At 35.9% G+C, this 26,522-nt stretch overlaps 1 protein-coding gene across 2 annotated transcripts in view; it reads left to right on the top strand.

Moving 5' to 3' along the window:
• FEZ2 (fasciculation and elongation protein zeta 2) overlaps positions 1-16,713 on the top strand; it is a 30,128-nt gene extending 13,415 nt beyond the window's left edge. Inside the window, exons 5-9 of one of the 2 annotated variants that reach the window (XM_070950318.1) lie at positions 2,303-2,571; positions 6,414-6,494; positions 12,145-12,220; positions 14,560-14,625; positions 15,994-16,713. In XM_070950318.1, the coding sequence (XP_070806419.1) occupies positions 2,303-2,571; positions 6,414-6,494; positions 12,145-12,220; positions 14,560-14,625; positions 15,994-16,010 (509 nt within the window). In that variant the 3' untranslated portion in view covers positions 16,011-16,713. The remainder of the gene's footprint in view (positions 1-2,302; positions 2,572-6,413; positions 6,495-12,144; positions 12,221-14,559; positions 14,626-15,993) is intronic. The other variant, XM_070950327.1, reaches the window with a different exon arrangement.
• Positions 16,714-26,522: the final 9,809 nt, after the last annotated feature.

The following is a 26,522-nucleotide window of genomic DNA, read 5'->3' as shown; positions in this document are numbered from 1 at the left end:
TCAGTGGAGCTAGCAGTAGGTAGAGGTGCGGCTAGAGGTCACTCAAAGAGGTGAAATCAGACTGTTTTCCAGGTGGAATCCCACACACACACTTCCTCCTTCCCTAACAGAAGGTCCTGTGCTCTGGCAAAACCCCCATGCTCTCCAGACTGTTAGTCTTTCTGCGGTTAGGAAATGCACAGAGGAAGCAAGATCCAACTGTGATTGGGAGAAGGGCCTTCACTCACACACATGGAGGCATACACAAATTTCCCATGCTTTTCCATACTTTAAAATTAAAATTTAGAGGTACTCACCTTCTTTCCAAGCAGCCTTTGAGCTCAAACTCAAAACCCCTTTAAAACCTAGTTCCAAATGGCCAAGGTCCAGGAAAACATACCCACAGACTCAATGGGTCTGCTGCCAGCAAGGGAGGCTTACCTGGGCCTGGTCCATTGGTTAGGTTAGCTTGGAGTCCCACTGGCTCGCCAATTGTTGGAAGAAACATCCTTCTAGGTTCTTCTCCAAGTGGGGAAAACAGACACTGGAAACATGGAGACTGCTTGGAAAGATGGTTTAATGGTGGACAGGATCACATAGCTTGAGTTCCTGAACAGAAAAGGGCTGATACAGTAAATCCTCGGGTTTTTATGCTCTCTCTGGCTCTGCATTTCTTGGGGCCCCGAAAGAGTATCCTGATTGGTTGTCAGACTCCCAGGGGGTGGGGGCCTTGCTGGCTGATGGTCACATGTGCTTCCCAGGTCACATGTGGTGAGTTTCTGCTGCTATTGTGTAGAGGGCTAATCCTATCTTTGGCAATTCCTACTATGGCTCTGCCTGAAGGAGGCAGATCTTTGTTATGTAGAATAGACTGGCCCAGGCCTTAATGGCCCATTGACAAAGGGTGGGGGGCAGGAAGGTGGGAGCTGCTTTGTCTGTAAAATATGCTTCTCATATTTCTCATCCAGGGAAATATATTCTGCCTTTTTCATATTTCCTAAAATATTTCACTCTTCCAGGAAAGGGGTGGGTGCTAACTTCCTACACTAGTATGTGGCTTTCTTTCCTTACATGCAAATATAAGAAGAAAACTACTCTTTAAAACTGATAGCACTTCTTGAAAATGCAATTTTAGTCTTCTGTTCTAGAATACTTTTGTCTAGTTGTTGAGAAAACTATATTTGCTTCAATTCCAGTTCTCCAAGATAAACTACCAGATCCGCATTCCTTTTTTAATATTATTCATGTTGTTAAATGATTTTATATGTTTATATTAACTTGGTACTATAATCCTAAACTATTTGGAAGTGGGTATAGAGATGTTTATAGCTTTCATCTGATAAATGCAATAGTACTAGTTTGCAGTTATATATGTCTATGGGATCCAATCTGGGTTGGTCATAGGAACCAGAGGTTTAGTCTTCTGAGCTTTCAGACTCGTGCTGGAGCCCATCTTCAGGGAACTTCTCTCTCTAGACCAGGGCTGTCAAACTCCTGGCCCATGGGCCAGATGCATCATGCGCTGGCCACGCCCATGCCCAGTTTAGCAAAGGGGGGAAAAGTCCTGACACGTCACGTGACGCCACCGTGATGACATGAATTTGACACCTCTGCTCTAGACTATGCTAAAGAAACATTCCCTGAAGATGGGCTCCAGCATCAGAAAGCTCGGAAGACTATACCTTTGGTCCTGGTGACTGATTGGATCCTGCAGCATTATCCTGGAACACATAAATTGGCCTTCATTTGTGCATATATGTCTGTAATTTGAAGGTGCCTCTGATATCAATAAAGAAAAAGAAAGTTTGCAGTTTTGAATATGAATGATTTAAACCAGTGTTTCTCAAATATGGCAACTTTAAGACATATGGATTTCAACTCCCAGAATTCTTGGCTGGCTGGGGTATTTTGGGAGATGAAGTTGTAAAGATGATGATGTACAATGAGAAACACTAATTTAAACCATTGAAGAAAACAATCTAAATTAATCTGCCTTGAGCTTTAAAAAACCTGGAAGCTGCGAGCTGCAACTTTGTACATGCTAAATTGAATTAAAAACAATTAGAGGGAGGGAAGGAGAGATAATTGCACTGTTAAAACAGCTCAGAATTGTTTTAAGTGATTTTTCTTAGAGATGATATCTACATGGGGTGGATGGGAATTTTTTTATATATATATACAGTAAATAGAATAATGGAGCAGTTTTTAACATAAGTACATATTGGACAGAATATGTTTATTGGGGTAAGTATTATTGGAATTAGATTATCATTGCAATCTACTGTTTTAGAGATCATAATGTTTTCTGTTGTTTTGAAAACAGGGGTGCAAAAACTGTCTGTGTCTGAGTTAAATGATCTCTTAGAAGAGATTGAGGCAGCCATCAAGGACTATTCTGAGGAATTAGTGCAACAATTAGCCCTACGGGATGAACTGGAGTTTGAGAAGGAAGTAAAGAACAGCTTCATATCTGTCCTGATCGAAGTACAAAACAAGCAACGAGAACAAAAAGAAATGGCGAAGAAGAAGAAAAAGTTAAAAAACGGCACTCCTCAGAACGGAAAGCAAGAAAAAAGCCACCTGCCTGGAACAGTAAGAGCTCTGCATTGGGCCTCCCTTGAATCATTGTTTACATTTTCACTTTATATAATATGATCTCTAATTTTTGCCCAGTTATTCTTACTAATAGTTAAAATGAATAATAGTAAGCAGCATTAGGGATGTGGTGGCTCAGTGGCTAAGATGCTGAGCTTGTCGATCGAAAGGTCGGCAGTTCAGCGGTTCGAATCCCTAGTGCCGCGTAACGGGATGAGCTCCCATTACTTGTCCCAGCTTCTGCCAACCTAGCAGTTTGAAAGCACGTAAAAAATGCAAGTAGAAAAATAGGAACCACCTTTGATGGGAAGTTAACAGTGTTCTGTGCGCCTTTGTCGTTTAGTCATGCTGGCCACATGACCATGGAGACATCTTCGGACAACTTTGGCTCTTCAGCTGTGAAACGGAGATGAGCACTGCCCCCTAGAGTCAGGAACGACTAGCACATATGTGTGAGGGGAACCTTTACCTTAAGCAGCATTAATTACAAAAATAACATCACCTCTTTTGTAAACGATGGTTGGATTCCATATACTTCAATAGGCATAGAAATATTCATAATCTTTTTTTTTTTTCTGATCATCACTAGTACTGGTGAAGGTTTACAAGACTGAAGAACAACTACTACTTTCTCAGATGATCAGCATTACATTTCTTACTCTGTCCAACCAAATTTGTACAAGTAGTCTTTTTACCTCTTTGGGTAATTGTTACGGAATGAGGGGGAAATTCGGGAAGTGTTTGAAATGTTAACACCTACTTTAAGTTTGGTTAACATCTGCTATTAAAATTAGTATTTTTCAGCAGGGCTGTCACAAATGTAGAATTTGTTCAATATATTTAAGTAATTGTTGATGCACAAATGTACAATTTTCTCTATCCAAAGGCTATTTGAAGTTTCCACATTATTCCTCCTCTCATTAACTTCGTTTCATCACCTGTGTGTGTAATCTCCCTGTTTTGTCTTCTCCAGCCACCTTAGACAATAGAATCTGCTGATGCTATTATGGATAGGCTAATGTGCTAGGATAGTTCTTCCCAGGCTCATTGGCATTAAGAGTACTTCCCAGAATTCACAATAACTTTTTCATCAACATGAGGTTTTCTTGATGTTAGGATATTTCGCAAAACAGAAAAAAAATTTATCTGCTGATTTCATTAAAATCTGTGTTTACCATGTGAGCAAACACATTGTCACTAGAGAAGCAGAAACTGGGTGGAAATTGTGGCAGCCCAACTCTTAGCAAATTCCCTCTGAAAAGACATTCACTACAAAGCGGAATTATATAAAAGGTTAAATATAAATCATACTTTTTGTAAATAAGGAAGAGGAAAAATAACATCACTATATTGTTAAAAAGTGTATCATTTGAGAGACAACTAAGCCAGGCATGTATGTTGCAAACACTCTTGTTAAAGACTTATTTTTCTGCTGTAATTTATGTTACATAGAAATAATGTGATGTGACCTATAATTCAACCTTTTATTTGCCAAAGTAATTAGGAGGTCCAATGAGTTATCAACTGAACCTAGATAATAAATGGATTAATTATCTTCTACTACGCTAAGGTCAACTGAAAATACTATTTATTCTGCAGAGCTTTAAAGCTTTGTACAATTTTATTTCTACATTGCCTTTTATTGTGAATATCCTCTGGTAATTTAGAATAGAAATGAAAATAATCAATAAAGCACAGTTTTAAACACATATAAAGACTATAAACCGACAAGCTAAGCTGCATAGTAAAACAACTGGAGAATGTAAATGTAATTTAAAAATCAAATGTAAGAATGATTTAAAAATCAAGGAAAATATAAAAATGCTTTTCCTGGTGCCTACAAGGTAAAAGATTGGGTGCCAAGCATCTTTTTTCAAAGGAGAATGAATGCTTCATAACTGGGCGGGGGGGAAACCCCTTCTCTTACTCTAGAGGATTGTATCAGCTGAATGCCTCAGACACATTCTGTAGAGATGTGTCTGAATGCTTCAGACCCATCTCTACAGAAGTATAAGAGTGAGCAATCTGTATAATATACTGCTCAAAAAAATAAAGGGAACACAAGCAGAAGACATCAGAGATCTGAATGAATGAAATAGCCTTATTAAATACTTTGTTCTTTAGATACAGTAGTTTATACACTGCTCAAACAACTAAAGGGAACACAAAACTACTGTATGTAATGAACAAAGTATTTAATAAGGCTATTTCATTCATTCAGATCTCGGATGTCTTCTGCTTGTGTTCCCTTTATTTTTTTGAGCAGTGTAGTTTCCCCTGTAAAAATTGCTCCAGAACTGAGATGTATATCTTTCTCAACATAGATTTTCCTTGACACCTTAGATATCCTTACCTTGGAGAGCTATAAGCAGTTTCTTCAATATATTTTGAAGGATTTGACACAATAATGCTATTATAAAAGGAACATAATTCATAATTCATAAATTATAAAACTCTTGTATCGAATAAGAGTTTATTCTGACAAAAGCTTGATTGTTTAATATCTACATAAGAAGAATATGAACCTATAAAGTGAATGTATCTTTAAAGGTCAATGAGATGTTTGCAGATACTCAAAAGAGGAACATATCCCCACAATATGCAACTTCTATGGATGAAACTGAGCATATTCTTTTTCCCTGTCATTGTCACATAGTTTGTCACACAATGTTTGTTTGTTGTAATCTGTCATTGATGTCTTGCACTTTAGAATCAGGAGGTAGCAAGAGAATGCACTAATATTAGCTTGCACTACTGATTAGAGTTTGTCTTCAATGATTCCACCATTCATTAAAAAAATAAGGCTATTGGCAGCAAATGATTTGTTCTCCGCTATTCTTCTGTGGGCATCATATAACATACCACTAAATTTGTATGTACATTATCTTGTGTATAACAGAGTATATTTCTCACGTTTCTGCCATTAAAACCTGAGGTTCCCACACTGAAGACAACTGCAAAGAATGAAAGAATTAACTGGATTTGTTTTGTGTATAGAAACTGAATGTATCTCACAACATAAACATTCATTTCATGTATCAAACACTTGTTCATTTCAGTATTGCAATGTGATTTCCAGTTTCAGTTAGAATTTTCTTGTTTGTGTAGGAGAAACTTGAGAATACAGTCAGTCGCCATGAATAGCGGTTTGTTTTTCTGTCAGGATTTCTAGGTATAGATGAAATAGGGGTTTTTTCTTAGTTTATCCAAACAAGACTAGCGTGGAAAGATCCAATGGGCTACCTCATATTAGAATAATGTCTAGTTGAAGAATGAAATATTGACAGATTCTACTATCTACAGATCTAGATTTATTTCAAAAGGAATATCAACTAAAAATTGAATTCCCTGCTCAGAATATGTTGTGTCGTTTGTTGGTATTGTTCTATATTTCCCACTTTCAGCCATGAGGAGCAAGGAAATGCTGTTTTTAATACCAATAAAACATCGGATTATTTATCTTAATACAATATCATTTATCGTAATGTATAATGGGATTGGGCAAGGAGCAAAAAGCTTACAAGGCAGTGTGCTTTAGTATGTTCTATATGTGCGATTTCATATATATATTTAAATATATTATTTGAGATAATAAGCATCAGTCAAAGATCGTTAATGCTAAAACAATCTTATTCTAGTTCTGTATATATGTTATTTGGCTGGCTCCATTCCTAAATCCCTAAAGAGCAAAATATTTAAAAGTCAGTGCTTTTCTCATTAAGCTACAGCTATATTTCATTTCTAACATTTACCTTGCTGGCATCCCCCCAAAAAACCTAACTAATACCTTTACATTTTTCTTTTTCCTCCCTTTTCTGTCACGTTCTCACTCCTTATAGCGCTTCAGTATGGAAGGAATCTCAAATGTCATTCAGAATGGCTTTCGACAAACGTTTGGAAACGCGGGTGGAGAAAAACAGGTGCTGGGCTACCCTCTGACTTTGTTTTCCTTGTGCTGTCTTTTCTGTCTCTGTATACATTCCTGTCTTAAAAGTTGGCAGTTTCAGACTTCAGGTGTTCTCAGAAAGGGAGGAAATACATTTCTATGCTTTTTTGCATCTTCCCTGCCTTAAAGCTAAGAGCTGTTTACAAAGGTTTTCTTTCCTTAGTAGTTAAAGAAGCAGACAAGCCTTGATATGCACGGGGGAAAAAATAAGAGAAGATGAAAAATTTCCCCTTAGGGTTTATTTTAATTTTTCAAAATAAAATGCAGGCAACAGCATAATACATACTTGGAGTTAAATACCTGTCTGAGAAAGCAGTAATGAAAGATTATGTCAGTTTTAAAGTTTCAGTCTAGGAAAAGAAAAATGATCAGTAAACAGCATGCCTCAAATCAGGAAACAAATCTCTGAAGAAAAGGTGTGTTCCAGAAGCCTATGGAATATACGTATCCAAGTAGAACATTGCAGGATCCAAAATGGGATGGTCACCGAGTCCAGATCCCAGTGACCGACCCAGACTGAATCCTGCAACATTATCCTGGGACATGTCTATTGGCCTTCATTCATGAAAGTAATATGTGCAATAAAGGGCAGAACCCTTAATTTTATGCCTCAACTCAACACAAAGCCAGAAAAACCCTTATTTGAATGTCTACAATTCCTCCAACATTCTTTTTTATGATTAGAACGCAAATTTCATGGTTCCAGATAATTCTTTTTCCTGATTCTTCCCATCCCCATCTGTTTTGCTTATCATCAGATAAGAGTGTTGAAGAACCCAAAGCAAACCCAGTAAAATAACAGTATTGCTCATATGTGGAGCATGGATGCTGATATGAAATACGGAAACATATTTTACCATAAATTATTTTATTACACAAAAATTTAATTCAATGTTACAAGTGATTTGCTAGAGTATGATATAGATGCAGATACATATACTGTAGAGAATGTTGATAAAACCTTGCACAAGTTGACACTATTAATATATGTTTTATATGTATATGGTTTTGATTGGATTTCATATGGTGGGTATTATTTCTAAATTACAGGTAACTAAGATTTGTCATATAGTTCTTTGAGAGAAAAATAATTTTTCAACTATTCACTATTTCTAAAACCTGAACAATAAATATAGATTCTGCATTTGCATGGAGCTCATACGTAAATAATATGGAGCTCATACCTAAATAACATGGAGCTCATACCTAAATAATAAAGATAATATGGGTTTGACTCATCTTAAGGCAGCATCTAATATATTTATTTCATAATTTGAAACTACTGATTATTAAAGATTTTGGAGTTGTTAGATATATATATTTCCCTTAGAAGACTAATAAATGTCTATGTCAGGATCTGAAGTTATATAAAAGTTTTTGATAGAATAGAATTTCTTGAATGTAAGTAAACCCTATAAATTATAGCCATCCTTAGAAATTAAAAAGTAACTATTTAATCAATTATGTAATATGTTCTAGACCTGTGATGGCAAACGTGTGGCACGTGTGCCACAGGTGGCACGCGTAGCCATATCAGTGGTCATGTGAGCTCAGCTGATTTTCGGGCCTTCTGGGCCCACCAGAAGTAGGGAAACAGGCTGTTTCCTGCCTCCAGAGGACCTCAGGGGTAGTGGGGAAGACCCGTTTTTCTCTCTCCTCAGCCTCCAGAGCCTTTCTAGGAGTCTGGGGAGGGCAAAAATAGCCTTCCCCAACCCACCTCTGGAGGCCCATTTGCCAATTTCTGGTGAGACCAGAAGGCTCGTTTTTTGCTGTCTCCAGCCTTCAGAGCCTTTCTAGGAGTCTGGGGAGGATGAAAATGGTCTTCTTCCCCCCCCCTTTTGGAGGCCCTCCGGAGGCCGAAAACAGCCCACTTGCCAACTTCTGGTCCCACTGGAAGTTGGCAAATGGGCCGTTTCTGGCCTCCGGAGGGGTGGGGAAGGCTGTTTTCGCCCTCCCCAGACTCCTAGAAAGGCTCTAGAGGCTGGGGAGAGAGGAAAAACGGGCCTGCCGATCCCACCGGAAGTTGGCAAATGGGCCATTTTTGGCCTCGGGGGGGGGGATGGGGAAGGCTGTTTTTGTCCTCCCCAAACTCCTAGAAAGACTCTGGAAGCTGGGGAGAGCAAAAAATGAGCCTACCGTGCCATTGCATGCCAGGAGCAGGGGGAGGGTGGTGGTCACACACGGGGGCAGGGCGCATAGAATTATGGGTGTGGGCACGCACACGCGCAACCCCCCCACGCTATAGCAAAAAGATTAGCCATCACTGTTCTAGACCATAAGGAGTGTCTTTCCTGTTCTTTCAAGAAAGCAAAAGCAGTAACCTGCATCTCCTATAGAACTAAAGAAAAGAGGTCCCTGGATAGGTAACATTGCTTGCCATAAGCTAAGTGCTCTATGGACCATTTTCTAAAAATTAAGGCTTACTCCACTACCTTGATAGTCCTCAATAGAAAACTCTGTTTTCAAAACTGGAACCTAAATGTAGCACAAAGGAAGCCACTCGGGTTTTTTTTTCTTTTTTCTTCCCAGTAGTTTTTTTTTTTTTTTTTTCAAAATGAAGTCTTTATTATTATTTGTTTTCATAGCAAATCTCTCAATTTTTCCAGTGTAGAAAAGTGACAGAGAGGTTTTGGGGAAGAGGTTGGAGGAACTAAAACAGAAAAAGAAGATGGCACAAAACAACTGGAGACATAAAACAGAAAAATTAAAAAAAATCCTTGGCCTGCTGTCATCCAATTTATTGCTTTATAAACCAAAATATCTTGTTTTTCTTTCTAAAAATGTACTAGCCATGAGAATGAAGTGGCATGAGCATGGGAGCTTAGAGATTTAAAGGAAGGGAACATAAAATTGCACCAAATATAATTGAGAATGATGCTATCTTTCAGCCGTGCCAGTGACTTACATATGCTGTAAGAGAGATTGAAGGGGGGGAGATACTTGCCTGTGTTATTCAGAACTAGAGAATAGATTATCTGTCCCTAGTCTGTTTTGCAGCTGCATGCTATATTAAACACTAATCTCTTAGCATAAAAGCCTGTTCTTATTACAGTTACTTTTTTAATCTTGGGCTGTTGGTGAGATACATAGGATCTCAGTCTCAATAAAAGAGATTATTTGTAGTTCAGGGTTGAAGTGAGGGGTCCTTAGTGCTCTCTGAACTTCGTTGTTTTCTTGCAGACATTTCATTACTCAAACTAGGTAACATCAATGCTAATCTCTGATAAATTAAGATCAAATCTAGACTTAGATCGGTGCTAGACTAGCACTGATGATGTTACCTAGTTTGGATATTGAAACTAGCAAGCAAACAAGCTCAGAAAGCACCAAGCATCCCTCATACATAGGATCTACCTTGTCATCCTTCTAGATAGTACATGTGCTGGGCAACTTTGAATCTCTGTTAAATCTTAAGGAATGTGTGAGACTTAGAAAGCATGTGATCTACTAAATCCAGACAGTTCCCATGGAATTTGAAGGATAATTCTGAAGATACATGTTCCGCCTTGTATGTTACCAGCCTGTCCACTATAGCCTATGGTACAGTGACTATGTTAATACCTCATTTAAGTGGACCATTGAGAAATCATTCCTCAGTTCATGTTAAGCCTTGTGCATGTATCTCTGTGTCTGAATTGGAGAATATTTGTGTCACAATTTGAAAGTGGTGCATAAATGAGGGCTTTTTAAGCCTTCAACAGTACATAAAGTATGTGATCTGAAGATACATGTATTATACCAATTACAGGCTTGACTCTATTACTTTTTTTTTTAATTTGATTTATATGCCGCCCTTCTCCAAAGATTCAGGGCGGCTTACAATGCGTTATGCAATAGCCTTCATACTTTTGTATATTTATACAAAGGCAGCTTATTGCCCCCACAATCTGGGTTCCTCATTTTACCTACCTTAGAAAGGATGGAAGGCTGAGTCAACCTTGAGCCTGGTGAGATTTGAACTTGCAGTAATTGCAGGCAGCTGATGTTAATAACAGTGCTTTAGTCTGCTGCGCTACCAGGACTCTACTTGTGGTAACTTAATAGTTTCCTATCTATTAAAGAGGTGTTCAGCTGCATTTTGCCCTTAGTGTACAACATGAACCTACCAGAATAAGATATCCTGCTTCAGGAGGGGGCTTCAAAGACAAATGGGTCTGATAAACGTGCATAATGTTGTGTTATTGATTTGATTTGTTTGCATTTCTGTGGGATGAATTAAGTTTTATCTGTATAGTAATTTCGTGTTAGCATAAAACTGCTTTTCCTGATCCTGTTTTTGGATTATGCTATCGAAAATATCCAGTGTAATACAATAGTGTGGTACCTCATTACTACTCAATGCAAGAATATAATTCCTGAGAAATAAACCACACACAAGAAAGAAACCCAGATCCTGGAAATACCCTTCATTTTGAAATAAAAAATACTACCCCATTTTTTCAAAAATATTGAATTAATATTACTAAAGGTCTGTGTTTTTCCTATAAATAATTTTAGAAATAGTAACCCTATACAGTATTGACCTTCAACCTTAGAACAAAAATATCTTCTTTGTATTGAAATCTGTTGCTGAATCAAGGCTATAGAATGGCTCTAAGATTTTACCAAAAGGAGCAAACACAAGTTTTTAATTATAAGTGTTGTAAAATTAAGCTTTGGAAAGGACACATTCCTTGAGGTTTTTAAATATGAATGTTCATTTAAAGTTGGCAATATAATTTTGGGAGTTTATATCCATAATACCATAGATATGTAAGAAAAATATCAAAGAGCTGGAAACAAAATATTGTTCAAAATAAAATGTAAAACTAAATGGCACTTATTTCCATTTCAGCAAAGCAGATAGAGTATAATTTCAAGGAATCACATAATGCATATAAATCAGTGCAAGAAATAACAGCTAAGCTCAACAATATGGGATTCCACTGTGCTCCTAGGTGTACCCACTTCTGAGCATAAATTGGCTATCTTGCATGGTCCACTGTCAGTTCACCATGAGGGACTTGTGAAGTTGGAATATAAAACTTCTTATCACTGCGAGGGAGTGACCAAATATGGTCTGGTTCTGGCCTCAAAACTTTAAGACCTGAATTGACAGACATGGTTTCACTGTCCTGTCCTGTATATTGTTTATTCTTTGCTAATAATTATAGTGCATTGGTCTTGTCTAGAGTTCATTAAGCCTTATTTTATGAAATCTCCTGTTGTTATACTTTAAAAAAAAAAGTTTTCATTTATATTTTGGCTGTACAGAATATCTAATGTAAAATTTCTTTTCTATATGGAATCACGTAAGTTCTTTACAGTGCAGCAAAATTCTGAAAAGAGAGTGTAATTTAGAAGCTCAGAAAAAATGTATGTAATATATAAGCACATTTTTAAAATTATCAGTTTTGTCAGAGGGACACTTATTTTGTTGTTACTTGCTAGGACATCTTTTAGTTGAATTCACTGTGTTTCACTTTTTCTTAGATGACATGCAATAGAGTTGAATTACACATAATTACATTTTGCAAAGCATAGCTACATGCAAGAACTATATCTAGTATTGCCAACATCAGATGTTTAGCAACTAAACTTAATTAGGAAAATATTTTATAGTAATCATAACTTTTGTTTGACAGTATCTGACAACTGTTATTCCTTATGAAAAGAAAAATGGACCTCCATCAGTTGAAGACCTTCAAACATTAACAAAAAGTAAGCACATAAATATGATTTGTTAGAGAAATAAATTTCCATGGATGTTTTGACGAGAAAAAACAGCTGATTTTCCAGGGTTTCTTTCAGCTGAAGATTACTTTTGAGGGTCATCTCACTGGTTCTGTTCTAAATTAGCCAGGGAAATCCACTTTGCTCTTAAATGTTTGGAATTGGTCAGCAGTCTTATGTTTGCTTACTCTTCTCATATATCCTACAATTATCCATCATTCCTATGTCTTGACTTTTTTGGAAGACTACATTCGTTTATCTCTTCCAGTAAAATCAACATTGTTTGCCTTGCACAATTAACTGCTTAACAAGAGTGATGAAACACTAACTAGAAGAAAATAAGCCTGAAAATGCCTCTTTGTTGTGAATTAAGTTTTTAAAATGATACAGCTCGAGGAACTAACACTATTGTTATCCACTGACTAACTGAAATTTGATCTGTTGGTTGCTCAGGGACAGACTACCTGACTCTCTTTAGGCTAATGCTGTCGGACGACAGGGCTCAAACCATTTATTTTAGAGTTCCAAAACTGTTCAAACCTGGATATTATTTCAATTCCAAAGTGTAAATAGATTTTGCATGACATTTATGTATGCTCATAATTACAGATTTGGAATGTGCTCTTTTCAAAAAGATTATAAATTATTTCAGTCTCTTACATAGTGAGCTTTTAGATACAAATTTCTCCATTCTTCCTCAGTAAGACAGAAGCTGTGACTGTTGGTTTTTTCCTGTCAATAGCTCATCTTTCTTTTGGGTAAATACACATGTAGTCCTCAACTTACAACTGCAATTGAGCCCCAAATGTATATTGTTAAGTGAGTTTTGCCCCATTTTATGACTTTTCTTACCACATTTGTTAAGTGAAACACTGCTGTTGTTAAATTAGTAACACCATTGTTAAGTGAATCCGACTTTCCCATTGACATCGCTTGTCAGAAGGTCACAAAAGATGATCACATGGCCCAGGACATAAATATGAACCAGTTGCCAAGCATCTGAATTTTGATCACATGACCATGGGGATACTGCAATGGTCATAATTGTGAAAAATGGTCTTAAGTTACTTTTTTCAGGGCTGTTGTAACTTTGAACAGTCACTAAATGTACTGTTGTAAGTCAAGGACTATCTGTAGTAATGATCTAAAAAATTAAAAGTACAAGACAAGTTCATTAAATTTTCCAGGTTCCCTTTATTGCAAGGTCTAGGGCAGGGGTCAGCAACCTGCGGCTCTGCAGCCGCATGTAGCTCTTTCACCCCTCTGCTGCAGCTCCGCTACTCAATCGGCACACGATTTATTGAGCTTTTCAACCCCCAGTAGGCCAACCATGGATAATTCCCAAGAAAAGAAAAGTTTCAGAAGAAAACAGGACATTTAATTCAACTACATATGTTAGTTTTGTGGCTGCTCAAGAAATAGTTGGGCACGGGAAGGGTTTTGTGGCTCCCAGTGTTTTCTTTTCTGTGGGAAACGGGTCCAAATGGCTCTTTGAGTGTTTAAGGTTGCAGACCCCTGGTCTAGGGAGCCAGATGGAGTGGGTGGGGAGAATGGGAAAATGGAGATTTGAAAAACCAGGAGAAAAATGCTGTGCTGCTCTCTTCACCAAGAGGAATTGAAAAAAAGGGGGGGAGCAATTGGATCTTCTATTTTTTTTTTAATTCTATTTTATTTTTATTTTATTCTTCTATTTTTTGTCTTCCTTCACAATTTGTATAGTTGTTTAGCACTCTGACTATGACACTTACTCCAGTTCTAGATCAGTGAGGAAAAATAACTTTTTTTTTCTGTTTCACTTTTTCCAGAAGTGTTTGTTGGGAAAAACATTGATACATTGTTTTAATTCCCAGATCATCACATCCTATCAAAAATGGAAAGTTCTTGGTACTATAGGAATAGTTTGAGTTCATGGGATTCATAGGAATAATCCATCTTTTAAACAAATCTGAATGCGTAACAGCTATGTCTAGTCAGTATTTTTATATCTTTCTCCCTTTAATAAGTGATGAGAAAAGGATCTACAGAATAAGTTCCGTCTTAGTTTTTTGCAGGATCCAATCTGGGTCGGTCACCAGGACCAGAGATTTTGTCTTCAGGGCTTTTGGACTCATGCTGGAGCCCGTCTTCAGGGAACTTCTCTGTAATCTGACTAGGAAGCTTGGAAGACAAAACCTCTGGTGACAGTCCCAGATTGGATCCTGCAACAGTGCCACATTATCCTTGGACATGTACATTCACCTTCATTCGTTAGTTTTTTCTATTTGCATATTTTATTGAAAGGCAGTGAATTCTACTTCTTCCATTGACTGCATCCTCATATTTTATAGTTCTTCATGCCATGAAAGAAGACAGTGAGAAAGTGCCAAGCTTATTAACAGACTACATTTTGAAAGGTGAGTTTACTGATTATTGCATGTTGCATGATTGTAGCTTTCTTTATAAACATAACTTCTGTGGTGTTGTAGTCATGAACAAAATCAGTGGTGCTATTTTGGAAGCTACTTCAGACTGAATCTGTTTCTTCAGAATGGTTATGCTGATCTTTCTGATATTAAGGAGGTCTTCTATGATCTCTAGAATGTCTCTGTCTCTTCAGGCCAATTTCCATGTTCTAAAGTGCTCTTTGGAAGTGTAGATGGTAGGAAAGCTAGATTATACAAAAAGCAGCTCCTCTCCTCTTTAATAAAATAGCAATAGCACTTAGACTTACATACTGCTTCACAGTGCTTTATAGCTTTCTCTAAGCAGTTTACAGAGTCAGTATATTGCTCTCAGCAATCTGGGTCCTCATTTTACTGACCTCGAAAGAATGGAAGGCTGAGTCAGTCTTGAGCAGGTGAGACTCGAACTGCTTGCAGTCAGCAGAATTAGCCTGCAATATTGCATTCTAATCACTGCACCATCATAAAAATGTTCGACATACAGATGATTGCCTCATATATTGTAATGTGTAACATTGGTTATTAAATAAATGTGAGTAGCCAACTTTTAGGATTAAAGCAAACTTTGGTAGCCAATTTCTAAATGGCTACCTTCTAGAAATTCTTGAGAATATGTGTTATCAGAGAAAATGTAAATGTTTTCTGTTTATATTTTTGTTTTTAGACACTTAAACTCTACCATTACAAATCATCATAATTATTATCAACTATGAAGATTTATTTAAAGTTTAAATTAATGATGAAAGATTGCTTCCCAAAACAAGGACACCTTTGTAGTTTTCAGTTATGACATTTTAAACCTGATTTCTTTATTTGTTTTATATTGTGCTAGCATTGGTTTGAAAGCTGCATTGCTCTGAGGTTTGTGCCTTATAGATGTGATAAAGGAGTATATAAAGGACATGTCTTGATCCTCTCTGTAATTTAAGTTGTAGGCTTCAATATCCCAGGCAAGAGAATACAGTTGTCCCTAAATCTTTGAGATATTTTATCTCAAAGCTCTCTCCACAGATTCTGAAAATTGAGGACTAAAGCTGGTCAGCTTTTCTTAAATTTAAAAATTTAACCCAGTGACCAAGACATGACCTACTATATAGCTCATTTCTGTAAAAAATAATAATAATTGGCAGTAGTGTGTGTGTACATATTATGTATATATATATATATCTTTATGGATTTTTCAGTTTTGTTTATGTGGTAAGGGTTGGGAATCATATTTAGTACAGATAATAATTATTGCAACTTTGATTCTGGAAGGTTTACTGATATATTCTACAATGCATCAATTTAATGACAGTCACATGTAACTTTATTTTGCAGTTCTGTGTCCTACGTGAAGAGACCTATGAAAAAACAGCCTGGCAATTCCTGTGAAAAACGTTTTCCCATGGATTCTTTCAGACCTGACAGTTTGTTTGCACTGCGTTGAATTCTAATGTATTTGTTACTTTCGTTGCCTGCTTCTGTTTTTGAATTCTGGAATAAGTCATCCAGATCATGTAAAATTCATCCTTTCCCCCACCCGCATATAAATTGTTTGAACAAATAATGAATTCTGTACAGTTTTACTCACATGCATTGTTTTGGCTTTTTAAAGACTATTTTTACATTATATGGCATGTAATTATTTCACCCAACACCTATTTGTGGTTGTGAAGGAAAAATAACATAAGTATAAATAAAAGATGCCTATTAAACATAATGCACCTCTTAATAAAAGCTGCAGCAGGTCCAAGTATTAAATGTATAAAATGGATCAAAAGCTGAGCCTGCACTGCAAAATTCCATTGAAGTTCTTCCTTGAAGGCTCTGGGATGAAGATGTTGATTGAAACAGGAACTGACTTTTAAAGTAAGAATAAAGACAGTATTGTAGTATTGTTTACTGATTCGTATGACTTTCATTAACCCTCTTTGAAGTAAAAAGTGGTAGATTATCATTTCCCCTCATTGGTTGGCCGTTTTTTTTCTTTCAAAGCCTAATGTTGGCATAGAGGGAAAGGGTTCCAATAAAGAACGCCCTCGATTTGTGTAAAATGAATTGTGCCCCAAATCATTGTCTCATTATTTTCATTTTCTGTAGTTTTTAATTTAAAACTAACATAGTTTAATTATAGTATTGCTGCTATTGTACTTTTAACCCATATTAAATGTTTGGTCATCGTATCTTTTGTATGCTTCTATATATTAATGAACAATTTTAAAACATTTCTGTTCAGCTGTCTTATTTACTGTAAGTAGTGGTAATGCAGACAAGAAACACAACCAAGAATAATATCTCTGTCTTTATGGTAAGTTTATATTAATAGAATCCTGCAAGGCTAAAAGTATTTTTCCCCTACTTTTCTTTTACTCTCTGGAAAACTAGAGAGGGTCTCTTCTGAAACATTTCTTTTCTGTGGGCTAAAATGCCAGTTGTCTATTTGGTGGCTCTCTTGGCTACATTTAGTTATCATAACTTGCCCAAGTGCATCTCCTTCTAACAGTAAGATTTGTACAACGGCAGAACCAGCTATCAATGGAGGTTATGGATTGAAGGATTTTATCAATCCTCAATCAGATATTAAAATGTTGTTATAGAACTTAATCTCCTCTTGACAAAATGTACAAGGACATTCCTTGGAACTTTCCTTAATTTTTCAAAATGTGTATTGACCCTTGAGATTGTATCGATCTCTGTAGCAATATCATCTTTCTCCCAATCCATAAATCACACCAGAGGCTTAATTATTTTTTCTGTAATATCCTCTGCATGTTCTGGTGGAATTGGTCTAAATCTTAAACCAAATTCTTTTTTTCTAAATTCCAATAATGTCAAATTGTCCCAAGTCTTTCTCCATTTCTCTATTTATATTTCTGTCTTGCATTCAAAAACTTACACTTTTAACAATAACTTATTTTAAATTTGCAGCCAGATTCTTCCATTGTCTTAACTTCTAAAGATTCTTCAATTCTCTTAACTTCTTCTTTCAGATCTTTTTTCTGCAGATCCTTCTTCCATTTCCTTTTTAACTGCTGCAAGCAATCTGTGCATATATAAATGATCAACCTTCCCCACAAGGCCTGTTCTGTTAGTCTAATTAAGCTTAGAGTTTTCAAAGGTTGCAGGCAATTAGATCATACAATGATTAAGAAGAATGAAGCTTTTGCCAGTAAAATGTCCTTTTAAAAAAGGTCCCCCACTCTCCTGGCCTTCCAGAACTGTCTGAAGATGTGATTCTGCCATCTCAGAGTAATACACAGCCATGGGGCTGGTTAGCAGCCTGAAACCCCTCCCCACATTTTTAATTTTAATTGTTTTATTCTCGTTTTTAGCTGCTTTTTATTACAATAGATAGTTACAATACAGTTTTTATATTTTGTATTTTTACATCACCCAGAGATCACAGCACAGCAGTCAGAAAAAAATTAAATTCCTACTTTCTTTTTTTTTTTTTTTTATTTGATTTATATGCCGCCCTTCTCCGGAGACTCAGGGCGGCTTACAATGCGTTAAGCAATAGCCTTCATACTTTTGTATATTTATACAAAGTCAGCTTATTGCCCCCACAAACTGGGTCCTCATTTAACCTACCTTAGAAAGGATGGAAGGCTGAGTCAACCTTGAGCCTTGGAGAGATTCGAACCAGCAGTAAATTGCAGGCAGCTGTGTTAATAACAGGGTGCTTTAAACCACTGTAGTACCAAGGCTTTTCCAGTACACAAATGAATCCCCCCCCCATTTCTCCTTCCTCCAAATAAATTTTCGGTAAGCCAGAAATGAGTCCTAGCTGGCAATTCCATCACTGTGTGTGTCTGCAGAGACATTTGCAGAGACATCTAACTGGCCATAACATCTCACTTGGAAGCCCCAGTTTTGAAGGATTTTAAGAAGACACTGGACAGCCATCTCTTATGGTTTAATTAGTCTTTATAAGCTTAATGAAAAATTGGACTGGGTAATCCTTGCGGTCCCTTCCAACTCCACAATTCTATGATGAGTTTCTGATGGAAAACTATGAGTTACCTCATCAGTACACTCTTACTGATTGAACTGTATTCAGTTCTGATTTCATTTTGTTTCTAGTCTATTTTTATTGTAACAGCTGTGTTCAGGAATACCTAGGGTTGGTTGGTTGGTTGGTTGGTTGGTTTATTTATTTATTTATTTATTTATTTATTTATTTATTTATTTATTTATGTTAGCAGCCTAATGTGGAAGAATTTTCTGTCCCATCAGATACTACTAAAAGAGTTAGCAGAATCTCAAAAGATGGATCTGATTGCTTTTGTGCATATACATAGGCACTGGAATTGTTATTTACTTCATGCCAAAGTGAAGACAAAACAGAAATGGCTACTAAGGGACTTGTGACAAAACAGCAGTAGCTAAGATTAGTTTGAGTGGAGTTGAAGTCTAACTCTTGAGATACATTCTAAGATCTATAGCTATCTGTAAATCTTCCAGTAATCAACTGTTAAAGAAGGAAATGCAAGGGCTTTTCAAAGACAATAAAAATGATGAAAACTCAAAGTAAGCAATTCTGAAAGTAATATTGTCATTCACTATCTATTTCCAGATGGAGACTTTATGTACAAAAGGTTAGAAGGTGATTGTGCAGGATTGATGAAGGAGGTAAAATGTAAAGAGAAAATTGAGTTTTAATTCACCTCATAAAAAAGGTGTGAAGTAGCAGAAGTAAACCAAAATGTTTCTCATCAAGGAATGGGACATAAATCAACTTGAGTATTTTTCAGAATTGGATATATTTAGCAGCCAGTGAAAACACTGAAGGAGATTGTTACACAGAAAACACCAGTAATGGGGGCAACCTTGATCAAAAATTGTAAAGATTTGCAACTGTCCCTAGCAATTGATCAAATCGAAGGAGGACACACCAAACCAAAAACCTCGGTTTCATAAATGACCTCTGACCTTAATAAGAAAATTCTGTAATATAGTATAATGTGCTATGTACTGGAAATACTTTAATAAATCCTTAATTATGGTGTTCCTTTGAAAGCAATTTTGCTCCAATTTGAAAATTCCCTTAGGCAAAGGTCATATATTAAGACCGAAAGTAAAATAAGAGCAGAATGGGCTGGAGGCATCTGCAAAAAAAAGAAAAAAAAATTCCAATTTCTTCATTTGATTTCGAAATAGCCTTGTGAGCGTATGCAATATTCTCTGGATGCATTTCAGTCCAGTACTATTATCTTGCATGCTTTTTCTTACAAATAAGATTCTGATTGCAAATTGACATTTTTTAGGAAGGGCAATTATATGGTAATAAACAACAATGCTACCTTCATACAAAAGGAAGTTGCATCCAAAATTGTTTTCTTTCTTAGTGTAGTCCCAGGTGAATTCCAAGGATATTAAAGATAACTATTAATTTCAAGACAGCAAAAAATAAATAGAACTACTCCTGTAATCTCAATAAATATTAGAAACAAAATAATTCTTACTATTACCTTGTCCATAAAGTGTTCAGGAAAGTTCTACTATCTTAATTTGATAAGCATAGGTAAAACAGAAATAAGGTAGTAAGTGCAGGCTGAACATTCCCTTAAGAATATAGCAGTAAGCCACGTTCTGAGCTTCTCTGCCCAGCTGTTTTCCCCATAGGATGCATTGTAGATTTATTTATTTTTTTCTGAATTTTTCTGGCAGCTCCACCCAGCCAAATCCAGTCCTTCCCTCTAAATGCTTCTCTCTCAGCCCCAAATTGAGTCCAATTCTGCTGTTGATATACAAGAGTCCCAAGCTGGAAAAAAAATTAAAATGTATCCCATCAGTTGTTTTATAAGAACAATTGCTGTTGCATATGAACAAAGTACATGCTTTGTCAGCAAAGCTCATATGGCCATTTAATTTTCCTCCTCCGCAATTGTTTCCTTGCTTCTGTAACTCTTTTTTCACATCCCAAACTATAACATTCCCCTGGTGACTTAAGAAAGAAATCCTACTACTTGCTTCATTGCTTTCAGAAATCTAGAAAATAAATTATCCTTGAATTTGTCCAAAATTTGAAAAAATGAAATGTTTACTCAGACATACCCTAAAGATAACCCCTTTGAGCTCTTATCACTCAGTTTTGGCTGATTGTTCAGGCCATCTGGATGATGAATCCGTGACTCGTGATGCGTTAGAGAATCTTTTATGCTATTAAATTTCTCTTTCTTTGACACTGCTTCTTTCAAAGCAGCACAGTTGCTAAATGGGTGACATGGTTCCCTGTAAAAGGGAATATATTGAAGAGTAGATAATAGCATTGGGCTATATAAGAGTGCCTTCAATCGACTGAAAATAATTTTCCTAGCAATGCCAATATTTTTATCTATTGTAGTCCATTTCAGAAAATTCAAAAGCTAGATCTTCAATCACAAATCACCTAAAAATGCATAGTTTGGACTAACCAACACAATCTTTCTAGTCAAGCATGACAGAGGAAAACTTTCTAGCTCTTTTATTTTCCAAACAAAATTTTGAGACTGTGTACATGTGTATTTATGATAAACCACAAAGCTATAGCTCTCTTTATGTTCTTCTGGAGGCCATTTTTGACAAGTTTCCAAACATTACAATATTATAGACAACTCCACCCAGGCAAAACAAAACTCAGGCACCAAGTACTTTTAACAAAACTGAAGTGTTGAGTAACATAACTGAAACAAAAACAGCCCATGCATTTCTGGGAAATGCATGAACCAAGCTGAACTAAAGTGGGAGCTGATGGTAGACTGTGGTAAGTCCCTTTCACGAGATTTGAAGTGGCTGAAAACGCTTCATGTTATTCGCAGCATATGTTCATGCTTTGGGATGCTACAAAAAGCACTTCCAGATCCAGTTACCTACATAAGCATGTTGATTACACATCGGGCAGAGATAGCAGCTGGTTGAGAAAGGAAGTCAACTCTGTGCTCAATAACTGAGTTTTTGAATGATGTTTGCCCACCTGTGCTTCATCAGATATACTTTATGATGTAGCCAAGACTAACCTTCACACCCCAACTTCCACTGTCCTTAAAGAAACCAAATTCTCTTTTTTAAAACTCACTCTCATTTGCTTGTTAACGCCCCTTTGACAAATTTAGGGACATATATGTCAAAAATATTAATTTTTCCATACTACACTCACATACTTCCTAGAAGATCCTGCCATTCTTTGCAGTAAGCCATTTTATGCAAAATATAAAAAAGGTATCAGAACCGTAAACAAACGGTTTACGTTTGTTCAAAGCAGGAGATAAGAAAGGAAAGAAATTGTTACTAAAAGTTGTTTTACAGGTAGTCCTTGACTTACAAATACCATTGACCCTGGAATTTTAGTCATACGATGTTGCACTCATAAGTTGAGTAACCATGTTACCTGACTCAATTTTATGACCATTTTTAAAATGGTGGTTCTGTCAGTCATCACAGTCATTAAGGAATCATGTGGTTTAAATCTGAATCCAGTTTATCCAATGGGTTGTGGGTTTTTTGCTGCAAAATGGCAAAAAGTCACAAAACACAATCGTGCCTGCGAGATATGCCATTAGCCTTTTTTATTTATTACAACTGGAATTTTTACTCTTCAGAGGACAAGTAAAGCTATTCCCTGTGACACACTACAGAAGTGAAGCTGAAGAAGTAGGCTGAGGAGAGCACTGAGATTTTGAAGCTTGATATTGGAGATGAATCTTGAGAATGCTTTGGCCAGTCAATATAACAAATGGATCTTCCAAGAAATCAGCCCAGAGTTCTCATTCAAGGCTCAAATTATTCTTCTTCAGACACATTGCACAAAGATCCAGTTCTCTTAGAAAGGTTCTAATGCTGGAAAGATGGAAAAAAGAGGAAGAGGACAGCCAGCAACAAGGTGGATGGACTCATTTACAGTGGCGATGGTCCTTCTGTTGAAAGACTAGGTTAGGAGGACAAAGTTAGGGAGAAATAGTTCTTAGCAACCAATAGATTTTTCTCCAAGACTAACATCAACTTGGAGGCATATAATCAACCCTTCATCCCCAAATAGTGATAGCAGAAAACTGTTCCATCTACTTTTGTTTAACAGACTAAAGGATTAATTTCTATACAGTACTCATTACCTTCACAGTTTTGGTTTTCAAATTTTTATTTTTATTTTTTGACATTTTGATTGTATGTATCAAAATGTTTTTGACATTTTGATTGTATGTATGTATGGGTGTATTGAATTCACCCATATTCATTTTATGCCTTTGCTAACAGCTGGCAAGTTTGCATCAATTGACTGCTATTTAGATATGAGTCAGAGCATTTGTATAATGGATAGAGTCAGATCTAAAACTTTTTCTTTTGTGGTCTTAAAACGTATTTTGCTTTACTCATCCATTTTTGAGGCAAAATGTCTGTGGAACAAACATCTATTAATAGCAGCAGAATGTTAAGTACTTTCCTGTTTTGAAATCCCTCTGCTCAACTCCCTGAATATTTGTCTTGGCATATTGATTCTTTCAAATGGAAATTTTCAAATATTACTTTCATATTTATGGTGTATATTTATTCTTCAGAGGGAAATCAATGGTATTGACTGTGATACAATGTGGAAATGAAGTGGTTCTGTACACTCGTGTGTGTGTGTGTGTGTGTGTGTGTGTGTGTACATGCAATAAACTTCCACAACAGCACCAGAGACGTAAACATGAGCAAGCAATAAAACTGAGCTTTCATGAATCATCTGAGCTAATTCAGTGAAAAAATATAGTTTGTCTAGTACTCACTTCCATGAAACAGGTAATATCAAAGAAAGGCAAAAGACGAGGAGAAAAGAGTAAAATTGACTATTATTAGAAAGATACTCTGTTGTAGAACTTACTGAAGGTAAAATTCAAGGAACACCAAGAGTGGGAATCTTGCTGCAGGTATTTGGGAAACTCAATTTACCATCGTACTTACGGTAATTAATATTGGGTATTGGGAATTAATATGATTAGGAACAGAAAATGTTAACAGAAAACATAGAACAGGAAGGTCCATTGTTTAAAAATCAATAACTTCTGCTCAGCAAAAGAAACCAAAAGATGCATCTTCAGCCGATTGTTGTCCACCAGCCTCTGAACATTGCTAGAAAAAAAAGCAACCAACACAGACCATTTATTTCCATGGCAAACTACTCTTATGATTAAGATATTTTCCCCTAAGGTTCAATTGGAAATATATTTTAAGCCAGTCGTTTCATTTTCTGCAATTGCAGAGCATAGGAACAAACCTTGGTCATCTTCTGTGTGATAACCCTTCAGGTTCCCCAAATAACAGCCATGTTTTCTCAAGACTAAATATACTATGTTCCTCAATCTCTCCTCACAGGATTTCATTTCTAGTCTCCAAGTCATTTTTACTGTTAAAATGCTATCGCCCATTCTCTAATTACCAAGATCTTGTTTAATTTTGTTTGTGTCTCCCAGGATATTAGCTGTCATGCACAGATTTGGTTGTCTGCAATTTTAGTAACATTTCCTTCACTTTCTCATCCAAGTCATTAATAAAAATATTAGAAAATACCAAGCATGTGGCACCCCACACAATACTATTGTACATATCAAGAAAGAATTATACCCGGAAACATTTTCTTTCTCTGTAAAACAAAGCCTTCATTTTTTCAGTACATTCTCAGGGTGCTTCCAAAATTCTTTTGGAATTTTTGCTAAAAAAATAGTCAAGGCTGCTGTTCATAACTTTCAAAACAGCTGCACAAGAGTTGCAAAAGTCATAATTATTTTAACAAAACAAAGCATGGATATTCAGGGAAATGCTTCACACAAGTTCTTTAATTAGGATAGGTGGGGGAATCTAGTAATAAACTCTATTCAAGGTGCACTTTTTTAAAATAGCTACATAAAAATGTTTCGGACAAGGAAGAAAGAGGATGAATAATATTCAATTATGAGGTGGGGAACCAACATGCTCAATTATAATTAACTATGGCTTACTTAAACCAATAAATTGTGTTTGCATTACACTTTGAACCATAAATCATAAGTTTACCTCATGAACTAAATTTACACAAAATATGATTGTGGTTGATGAATTATGCAAACACTATCAAAAATGAAAAGGATTAGAAACTTCTGGGAGTTGTATTTAGAGAAATGGGTAAAGCAATTGATCAGAAAATGAAAATATATTCAGTTAGTTTTGTTGGGAACATTCATGGAGATCAGACAACAAACATGCTGATGATAGAAGCAATAATGGTGATTTATAAAATTGAAAGCAGAGAATTTTATGCTTAGGTGAGTGGTACAATAAGTGTTTCTCTATGTCACGGGTATCAAACTTGCAGCATCACGTTGCCATCAGGTGATGTTTCACTATGTTTTTTCCCTTCACAGAGCTGGGGTGGGCATGGCCTGCACGTGACATATCTGGCCCGCAGGCCGCCAGTTTGATACCCCTGGTCTGTGTGGTTGCTAAGACTTGACACCAACTTAATCAAAATAGTGTTGAGAGAAAAATCTTGGTGGCTCTTATGAAAAGGATGTTCAAACATTGATGGGTCTTATGAAAATTGTCTATGATGGAGTTAAGTAATGTTCAAAATTTGCAGGAGATATGCTCCAGAAAGGAAGCAGAAGAATGCAGCTTACATTTTTCACTTTTAAAAAATCTAAGAATTATGATATCATAACAGTTCTCTAAGGAATGTATCCAATGGATATAATGTGATATTTTATAAAATAATGAAATATGTATGTTGGTTCTTTGGACATAAATGGTTTCATTAGTATAAGGAGATCTTGGATTTTAAATTTTGAGTACATGCCATTGCTTTGATTAGCACTTGATTTTTTCCCTTTAAACAAAGCAATCCTTAATTCATCCCAAAGTATAGCTCTGGCTGGGATGGACATTCAGAGTGTAATTATCACATAACATTTCCCCCCTTTCTTTTTCCTTCCCTTAATTTCCTATTTTTATTTTTCTTTGTATTTTATACATTGATAAAACATTAAAAGTTATAAACACACAAAAAACATTTAAACATAACCACAGGATGGCAGTATTTACTCGCAGAACCTTTTGTGGCACCTGAATGAATTGGTTAAAAATATTTAGGAACTTATGATTAAAATCAGAGATGATGTTCAATGAGTCCAGATCTGGCTGATTGATAACTACATAACTAAACAAGGAAATCAGTTCATCATCACAGTTATTTTGCTTTAACAAATTGAGTCTCCAAGAACAAATACCAGAATGCAAATAAAGCAGGCAATGAGTGATGAAACAAAAGAACAAACATGTTCATCACACAAAATACAACAATATATTTTGGAATATTTTGATATCATATATGTTAATTCTATGATTTGAAATCCTTCAATAAGATGCTCTTACGTCTGTACAAAAAGCGTACCCTACATTGTACCATTATAATACAAAACAATGTATTCATATGGAATATAATATAAATTATATTACTATTTGTTTTTGACCTATTACTATTTGATAGGTTCTATCAAACCTTTCCCAATCATTCCAAAATAAACATAGTAATATGACTGCTCATAAACCAACTAACCAACAATCTCAGAGTTAATTTCTTCCAATCATTTCTTTTATGTGGTATGATATTTTATTGTACACCAGACATTTTGTAAAATTTAAATGTACTTTTCAATTGTCTACTTCAGTTTTATTGTGCAATATTTTAATAAAGTATGTTGTTTCTCATAAAATAATAAATCCTTTTATTAAAAAGCATTATGCAAACATGTCTCACTTAGACCTTTTCATTGAAATATTTCCAGTTTCAAAGTTTGAAAGCTTCGTTTTGCAAGAATATTTTCCTATCTTTAGCAAAGTTTTTCAACCACAAAGCACTTCAGAGTCAAATCTACCAT

This window comes from Pituophis catenifer, unplaced genomic scaffold (assembly GCF_029215685.1).
Source record: "Pituophis catenifer annectens isolate HBS135680 unplaced genomic scaffold, rPitCat1.0.hap2 SCAF_1, whole genome shotgun sequence".
NCBI lineage: Eukaryota > Metazoa > Chordata > Lepidosauria > Squamata > Colubridae > Pituophis > Pituophis catenifer.
The sequence above is the reverse complement of the archived record's forward strand: the minus strand, read 5'-3'. Positions and strand labels throughout refer to the sequence as shown.